The sequence below is a fragment of the Oncorhynchus keta genome, chromosome 16, assembly GCF_023373465.1.
Source record: "Oncorhynchus keta strain PuntledgeMale-10-30-2019 chromosome 16, Oket_V2, whole genome shotgun sequence".
Classification (NCBI taxonomy): domain Eukaryota; kingdom Metazoa; phylum Chordata; class Actinopteri; order Salmoniformes; family Salmonidae; genus Oncorhynchus; species Oncorhynchus keta.
The window spans coordinates 14,067,706-14,076,990 of NC_068436.1; the positions used below are offsets into that span (position 1 = coordinate 14,067,706).

General features: G+C 44.0%; 1 protein-coding gene across 1 annotated transcript; it reads right to left on the reverse strand.

The window, feature by feature from the left end:
- Positions 1 to 377: 377 nt before the first annotated feature.
- On the reverse strand, positions 378 to 3,552 carry LOC127907957 (endothelin receptor type B-like). The gene is made up of 2 exons (XM_052464730.1): positions 2,662 to 3,552; positions 378 to 1,197 (listed from the first exon to the last, which is right to left on the reverse strand). Exon 2 carries the CDS (start codon positions 1,176 to 1,178, stop codon positions 534 to 536), a length of 645 nt encoding a protein of 214 aa, XP_052320690.1. The 5' UTR covers positions 1,179 to 1,197; positions 2,662 to 3,552; the 3' UTR covers positions 378 to 533.
- Between the last annotated feature and the right edge of the window lie 5,733 nt (positions 3,553 to 9,285).

Consider the following 9,285-nt stretch of genomic DNA (forward strand, 5'->3'; position numbering starts at 1 on the left):
TCTCTCTTACACTCTCTCTCTCGGTCTCTCTGTCTCTCTCTCTTGCACTCTCTCTCTTGCACTCTCTCTCTCTTGCACTCTCTCTCTCTCTCTTTCTCTCTCTCTCTCTCTCTCTCTCTTGCTCTCTCTCTCTCTCTCTCTCTCTCTCTCTCTCTCTCTCTCTCTCTCTCTCTCTCTCTCTCTCTCTCTCTCTCTCTCTCTCTCTCTCTCTCTCTCTCACTCTTGCTCTCTCTCTCTCTCTCTCTCTCTCTCTCTGTCTCTCTCTCTCTCTCTCACACATGCTCTCTCTCTCTCTCTCTCTATCTCTCTCTCTCTCTCTCTCTCTTGCACTCTCTCTCGCTCTCTCGCATGCTCTCTCTCTCTCTCTCTCTTTCTCTTGCGCGCTCTCTCTCGCTCTCTCTCTCACCCGCTCTCTCTCTCTCTCTTTTTCAATTCAATTCAATCTTTATTGGCATGGGAAACATATGTTTACATTGCCAAAGCAAGTGAAATAATTTCTCGCTCTCTCAATCTCTCTGAGATGCAATTATGCTTCAATACATCCATGCAACATTCACTGTGATGTCCAGTGTACAGGATGGATATGCGTCTCTTACCTTGTAGACGTTGATGGGTATATCTATGGTGATGTAGATGAGGTCTCCCAGTGCCAGGCTGGCGATGAGGGCATTGGGCCCGTTCCTCATGCACTTATTCTGGTAGATAATTCTCAACAGGGTGGAATTGCACACTATGCCCACCACAAACACTATGATAGAAATCACTGTGTTGATGTATTTGAAATAGCTTTGAATGGAAGTGGCGATGGTGCATGATGGAGGGGCCCTTATCCTGGTGATGTTTGTGGCCCCAGATCCAGCTCCGACCCTGTGCCATTGCGGCCCCTGGTGGCCCCTGGTGGAGATGGGGCTCCCATGCTCCAGGAAGGGGCTGCTGGTGCTGTGGAAGCCCAGGGGTTGGAGGGTGATGTGGGTGTTGTGGAGGACCAGGCCCTGGTCTGGGGGTAGGGAGTCCTTCTCCCCCTCGTCTGTGGTGCTGTTTATCTGACACATTCCAGGGCCAGGCAGGGCGGCCATGACGGCCATTAGCACCAACACATGTACGATTGGGGCGCCCATTATAGAACACATTCCACGCTTTGTCTCAGGAGATGGACAGATAGTGTAGGGGTTCCCCATGTACTGTTGGTGGTGAGAGCTGATGAGCGAGAGAGACAAGGGAGGGGAGAGAGATAGAGAGGGGGGAGAGCAAGTTAGAGAGAGAGGTGGGGAGCAAGTTAGAGAGAGGGAGGGAGAGCAAGATAGAGAGAGTGAGAGAGACAGAAAGACAGAGATTGAGGGAGACAGGGGGGAAAAAGCATATGGGTTATTTCAGCCAGCAAACTTTGCAAGCAACAAAACAAAACTTCCTCAATTGAATCGACTGTGCAACAACTGTATACTTTTGTCCGAATCCAGGAACATCTCCTCAGAAATGGAGCCAAAACCAGAATGTGTCAGTCAAAAGTTACACATCACAGTGGGTCCTCTCCCATCCTCTCCAACTGCGAGGGGAAGTAAAACAACCTCCTTCAGACTTCAAACAGGTTTTGCCAAGGGGGCACAGATGGGAAGATGCCACGACTGGTTACAGTCAAACAATATGAAGCGTCTCCTCTCTTCTCTGTCATTTCTGGAAGTAATAATCAGCAAAGGCTTTGTGCTAATAGGAGTGTGTGGGCTACAAGCCCATATTACACACACTCACGCAGGCTCACACACACACACAGAGAGAGAGAGCCAGGCAGGGCTTTATATTGTTTTGACAATGCACCCCTTGCGTGGCTTCTTCAGTGTGGTTTCCTCTGCCCTGCATTCTCCCTTCTGGTTTTAATTTAAAGACTCAGACTAGCGGTTAGAAAACAATGAGACATGAAATAATCCAATCAGGCCCATGTCTAGTCAGTGTTATATTACACAATACAGCTTTTGTACTTTTTTATTTTACTAGGCAAGTCAGTGAAGAAGAAATTCTTATTTTCAATGACAACCTAGGAACAGTGGGTTAACTGCCTGTTCAGGGGCAGAACGACAGATTTGTAGCTTGTCAGCTTGGGGGTTTGAACTTGCAACCTTCCGATTACTAGTCCAACGCTCTAACCACTAGGATACCCTGCCGCCCCTATTGTTTGAGAGTTGAGTGAAGATGTTACATGAAAAAATCCTAAGTTCTCAAAAAAATATTTTTTTTAACCAGTTAGAAATTAACCCTACTATCAATATGTAAATCAAATACTTACATTTATATAATTACCAGGTTATATTCAAAGTAATATAATAGTGTATTTCAGGTCAAACTTTACAGAGTAGTTAAAAACCCTTTCTATGAATGTACAATCTAGACTCACTGAGTTCAGACCAAGTAGGTAAAGAAAACTGAGATCTGCATTTGAATACTTTTTCATCACAACAGAACACAGTGCCTCTCCAGCTAGCCATGAAGAGTGTTTCATCCTGTTCAAAGTCCCAGATGTCACCTAGTTAGTACACAAAAACCTATTTAGCATCCAGCACTTCATGTAGCATCACCGTTTAGCATCAGGCACCACACTACTGGGACCCTGTGTGACGGCACGTAAACTGATATATTGATAAATAATAAATAGGTTTGGTTTTCACCTACCGCTCTGCTCTCCTAAAATGTCTGCTCCTGCCTCCCCTGTTGGAACCGTCAGGCGAACTTTCTGTTGAAGCCCCTAGACATCTGAATCACATCACATGAGTAATTAACCAACTATCAAAGTCGCAGAGTCGGAGTTAGTGTCCCACTTGGTTTGGTTTGCCCAACGTACGTGGCAGTGTGCTGCCTGTGAGGTGCTGCGCATTAGGCTCTGGGTTTTCCTGTGGAGAGTTGGGAGCGTGTGTGTGTGTGTGTGTCTGTGTGTGTCTCAGAGCGCAGCAGGAGTGGAGGGAGCACTTTGACTGAGAGGGAGTGTAAATCTCCACCTCCCCTCGGTAACAGGCCCCCCATAGGAAACAGCAACAGCAGCCACTCTCTCACTCTTTCTCTCTCGCTATCTTTTCTCTCTCTCTCTTTCTCTCGCTCTCTATCTTTCTCCTCCCTGTCTCTATCTTTCTCTCTCTCCTTTCTCTCCTCTCTCTCTCTCTCTCTCTCTCTCTCTCTCTCTCTCTCTCTCTCTCTCTCTCTCTCTCTCTCCTCTCTCTCTCTCTCCTTCTCTCACTCCTTCTCTCATCTCTCTCTCATCTCTGCACTGCCTGCTGAAAATAATCTCAGGGGCACAACGCACTCCGATATACACAAACACACACACACTCCCACACTCACGCACCGGGTATCTGGGAACCACACTGTCCCCAGTCAGTATGCTCCTCTCTTTCCTTTCCTCAGATCCCAGATCAGATTCTAGCCCTGTACACGGCTCAACCGTTTCTTCCCACTAAAGGAAACCGAGATGAACATCGTAAGGAAATGTGAGGAGGGCAGTCGGAACTAAATGTGCATGTCCCAGTCGTCTTGATTTGAAACTGAGATGGAAAGAGAAGGGTAGGAAAGAGAGCGGAACCAAACTTTCTTTGAAACATTACTTTTTTACATATATTTGATATATTGTCCTATAGACATGTACGGCACAAAGTACATCATGTCCAGACAGATAGATGTTATGAGTTGCAAGGTAACAAAGAAGAGTGAGGCATGTCAATAATGATGAGGAATGTGAGATCCTCTCCATCGGTGTCCATTACTCGTTCCATAACTATACACTTAGCAAATGGGCCCGTTATCAATACATTGTCTAAAAGCAGGAAGATAGGCTATCCAAGCAAGCCAAGGTCGGCCCTTCTCTCTCCCAACGAGCTGACACAGCAACTGTTTAGCTAAATAAAGAACCTGGACAATGGAGTTCCAAATCACGAGGAAGATAAGATAACGTGCAAACAGATAAGGTACACACACACACACACACACACAAACTCACACACACCGCTTGATTACTTGTGGGCCCCCAGGCCTTGTCGAAGTCAAGGGCCATTCCTAAAAGCTGATTGAACATCCTCCGAGAGGGCAAAGTAGTGTTTTCTGTATCAGCAGCACTCCAATATTCCCTTCCCTCCCCCGTGCCCTTCGCTGGTACATTCTCCTGGCCTAAGGGTAGGCTTCTTTCCATTAAGGTCAGGCTGGTACATTCTCCTGGCCTAAGGGTAGGCTTCTTTCCATTAAGGTCAGGCTGGTACATTCTCCTGGTCTAAGGGTAGGCTTCTTTCCATTAAGGTCAGGCTGGTACATTCTCCTGGTCTAAGGGTAGGCTTCTTTCCATTAAGGTCAGGCTGTAGCAATCATCTCATTAAACAACACTTTGGATCACATCGTCATTTTAATGAAAACAGTGTGTCTGACGTTATCAGAGTCTCCCGTGGAAAATATTACCTTGTAAAAGTGGAAATATTTATGATAATCAAGTAATTATGTTTTGCGTGCCATGTCATACCAGGAAGAGATGGAATATGAGAGAAAATATACACTTTTTATATAGTGTAAATACATCCCTTAGTATTAATTGTTTCAGATATTTTATGCATTTAATCATTGGTTGACTATTAATTGTATAATAATAATGAAAAATATCACATAGATCAAAACATCTTGTGCCTTATTTTAGTAAAGAACATTTAAAGACTTAACAAAGCCTTTCCTTTATGCTTTTTTAATTAATCCCTAATAACAGATTCAATGATCCCATCCAATTATAGTACACTTGTGAAGGTACTTTACCTACTTAATATAAATTGGGACTTAATTGGATAATGCTAATATCTACCGCAATTTAAATTTAAAAGGATTGTGTTTTCTTTAATTGTATCCATAAATATCTCATGGCTTCTGAATTAGTTATTGGTCAACAGTGGCGTTATCTTTTATTCATCGGGACGTGATTCGCTGACGGGTCCCCTGGTTGCTGCAGCCTGGCATCAAGCTTCGATGCCTCCGTCATTGTAACTTTTGAGTGGTTTCGCTAGCTGCTAGTTGGAAGTCTTTGTTAATAAAACCATTAATATATAAATGATGGAACCTTTACCTGGGTCCCAGTTGCCACGGCTTTCATGTTGTTGTTGTGTTGTTGTCTGACTGTTCATCAGGTATTAATGGCATTCTGTGTGAACTCGCTGGATGGCAGGCTGCCTGGTAATTCATATGCTTGTTCTCTGATGGCATCTGTCGAAGTGTGCTCTCTGCACATTGGTACATACCCTGTGGGAAGCAACCCACCCAGTCCCACACTGAGTGGGATGTAAGCAATTTCTTATCTGGGGCACTTGCTCCAAATGACAAAAAGGGAAAAGAGAGAGAGAAATGGGAAAGAAGTTCGAGGCCAATTTTATTGTGACAATCAGTGACAAACTGTAGTGACTTTTTCTACTTTGACTGAATGTCTTGGTTAATTGGAGAGAGGGATTACTGTGACGACAGATCGACTTGGAAAAGGGAATGCAGGATAACTCAATGATGGAAGTATAATCACAGTTGTGATCGTGTAATTCATGTTAGCATATGAGTTCAATTTATTTAATTACGATATGCCATCGGACCGTTATCCAATCAAGATTGGATTAAGATCAGAATGGCTGAGGTTGAGTCAATAAGGAAGGATGTGAAATTACTCATCAAGCCTGTGAAGAAACACGTAGTGTTGTGAAAGACATGTCAGACTTTTGCAGAGGATCCCAAAATACTAATTTCCTCTGAATCTGACGTCGCTAATTTTGGCTGAAATACGTACTCGGACTAAGATGAGACTTTCAATTTTGTCTTGAACAGGAAGTTTTGTGTTTTTACTGTCTTTTTAGGGACAGAGCAGGGTCAAATGCCATGAGAAGGGTGGCTCCTCGCTGTCTCACAACTAGAAAAAAAATAGATTATTCATTTTAGTTCCCGGAAAGAGGACAGCACATCCCTAGAACAGTTCCACCCCCCCACCCCCAGCCCACCCCACACCGAAATATGCTGACTATAAACCATGTCAGCTATGACAACCAGTCCGGCTCCCAGAGTTACTATAGTAGCACTTTTTGTTTTCTTCTCTCAGTGATCCCAATCCTTTCCCTTTTAATGTGCTACATGAGTTAATAAGATACATAGTTGGAGAGTAGCTCCATGTTTTGCTCACTTCATATTTGTTTTGGAACCAGACACTGGACAAGTGAAAAAGCCTGAAAGCGTCTCCCAACTACCTACAGCAGTTACAATGCTATGAGCATATTTCAATCAATGCATGGAGAGAAGTGAACAGACAATGTTAAGCTTTGCTCAGAATTCTTTCTGGCTATACATACAGTAGTGTGTTCTGAGAGCAGACTGAGACAGGGGACTGATAGTGTTGTCTTGGACATGGCAATTAGAGCCCCAAACGCATTCCTGGAGACCTGCTCTAATCTGGCCCCACATGCTTGGCGATAAGAGCTAGAGTCTAGACCCGTAGAGAATGACGTTGAATGGGTATCTCCGTTCTTTCCTCCTTTTGGAAGATGCACTCAAGGCTGAAGACCTCCCGGACATCATCACCACAGCCTGATGTCTGTTTCAGAGGGGAATCATTACTAACTCAGGAAGCAAAACAATACACAAAGTATTTGAAATCAGTCAAAATTTGATTATGGAGAAATTCTCAGGAAAAGGTACCTCCTCTTCGACAAACTCAAAACATTTGCGTTGCCTTCTACTCAGTAAAATAAATATGAATCCTGAACCAACACTTTCACTTGACCCCCCCACACACACACACACACACTTAAAGCTCTGACTCTGCTGAGGAAAAAGTACTTACCATGTCTGTGACCCTGTATGTGGTTGTCCCACCTACTGTATTTACAGTTGAAGTCAGGAGTTTACATACACCTTAGCCAAATACATTTAAACTCAGTTTCGGGAAGCCTTCCACAAGCTTCCCACAATAAGTTGGATGAATTCTGGCCGATTCCTCTTTACAGAGCTGGTGTAACTGAGTCAGGTTTGTAGGTCTCCTTGCTTGCACACGCTTTTTCAGTTTTCTATAGGATTGAGGTCATGGCTTTGTGATGGCCACTCCAATACCTTGACTTTGTTGTCCTTAAGCCATTTTGCCACAACTTTGGAAGTATGCTTGGGGTCATTGTGCATTTGGAAGACCCATTTGCAATCAAGCTTTAACTACTGATGTCTTGAGATGTTTCTTCAATATATCCATATAATTTTCCCTTCCTCATGGTGCCATCTATTTTGTGAAGTGCACCAGTCCCACCTGTAGCAAAGCACCCCCACAACATGATGCTGCCACCCCGTGCTTCACGGTTGTGATGGTGTTCTTCGGCTTGAAAGCCTCCACCTTTTCCCTCCAAACATAACGATGGTCATTATGGCCAAACAGTTCTATTTTTGTTTCATCAGACCAAAGGACATTTCTCCAAAAAGTACGATCTTTGTCCCCATGTGCAGTTGCAAACCGCAGTCTGGCTTTTTTATGGCGATTTTGGAGCCGTGGCTTCTTCCTTGCTGAGCGGCCTTTCAGGTTATGTCGATATATGACTTGTTTTACTGTGGATATAGATACTTTTGTACCGGTTTCCGCCAGCATCTTCACAAGGTCCTTTGCTGTTGTTCTGGGATTGATTTGCACTTTTCGCACCAAGATACGTTCATCTCTAGGAGACAGAATGTGTCTCCTTCCTGAGCGGTATGACGGCTGCGTGGTCCCATGGTGTTTATACTTGCGTACTATTGTTTGTACAGATGAACGTGGTACCTTCAGGCGTTTGGAAATTGCTCCCAAGGATGAACCAGACTTGTGGAGGTCTACAATTTTTTTTTCTGAGGTCTTGGCTGATTTATTTTGATTTTCCCATGATGTCAAGCAAAGAGGCACTGAGTTTGAATGTAGGCCTTGAAATTCATCCACAGGTACACCTCCAATTGACTAAAATCAATTAGCCTATTAGAAGCTTCTAAAGCCATGACATCATCATGGAATTTTCCAAGCTGTTTAAAGGCACTGTCTACTGAGTGTATGTAAACTTCTGACCCACTGGAATTGTGATACAGTGAATTATAAGTGGAATAATCTGTCTGTGTAAAATTGTTGGAACAATGACTTGTGTCATTGTCAGGCATATGTGTATAGGTGGCAGGGAAGTCAGGCGCAGGAGAGTCAAACGGAGTGTAAAATGGAGTCTTTTAATAATGTCCTAGTAACATGCTCCATAACACTAAACAGGAAAAGAACATAAACAAAATATGGGTACGAAGACCCAACGCGCACCTATACAACAAACAACACTACACTGACAATAAACAATCTCTGACAAAGACATGAGGGGAAACAGAGGGTTAAATACACAACAGGTAATGAATGGGATTGAAAACAGGTGTGTGGGAAGACAAGACAAAACCAATGGAAAATGAAAAAAGGATGAATGATGGCTAGAAGACCGGTGACGTCGAACGCCGAGCACCGCCCGAACAAGGAGAGGCAAGGACTTCGGCAGAAGTCGTGACAGTCAAGCACAAAGTAGTTGTCCTAACCGACTTGCCAAAACTATAGTTTGTTAACAAGACATTTGTGGAGTGGTTGAAAAACAAGTTTTAATGACTACAACCTAAGTGAATGCACTAACTGTAAATTGCTCTGGAGAAGAGCGTCTGCTAAATGACTCAAATCTAAATGTATGTGTCGCTGCATTGTCTCTTTTGAAGACTGTGTAGAGGAAATGAGAGGGCCCCTACAGACAGACAAGCCAGTGATGCATCAACCCCATGATGAATCCTCTCCCCAGGCATCAGTCTTCACCAACCACCTCCAGCCAATGCCAATGGATCTTATCGTGACTTATCGTGACAAGGTGTTCACTGACGGACTGTCTTCTCAAAGTAGAAGGTATATCTTCTCCTGCCATATCTTCTTGCTGTCCAGCACCATTTCCCTGCTTTAGAGTCCAGCACCTCCCTTGCTATCTCCAGCAGTCTAACACAATACCATCTTTCTCCGTTGCTTATTCTTAGCAATCCCCCCCAAAAAAATATGTGTGTGTGTGTGTGTGTGTGTGTGTGTGTGTGTGTGTGTGTGTGTGTGTGTGTGTGTGTGTGTGTGTGTGTGTGTGTGTGTGTGTGTGTGTGTGTGTGTGTGTGTGTGTGTGTGTGTGTGTGTGTGTGTGTATATTCCCGTATGTAATATATATATATTTTTTTTGGGGGGGGGGGAACTCAGTCGGAGTCTCAACTTCCCGTTGAGAGTTAGAATAGTACAATACACAAGGTGCA

Excerpts from the sequence above, each read along its gene's own strand:
- LOC127907957 (XM_052464730.1), bottom strand. The coding sequence starts at position 1,178 with ATGGGGAACCCCTACACTATCTGTCCATCTCCTGAGACAAAGCGTGGA.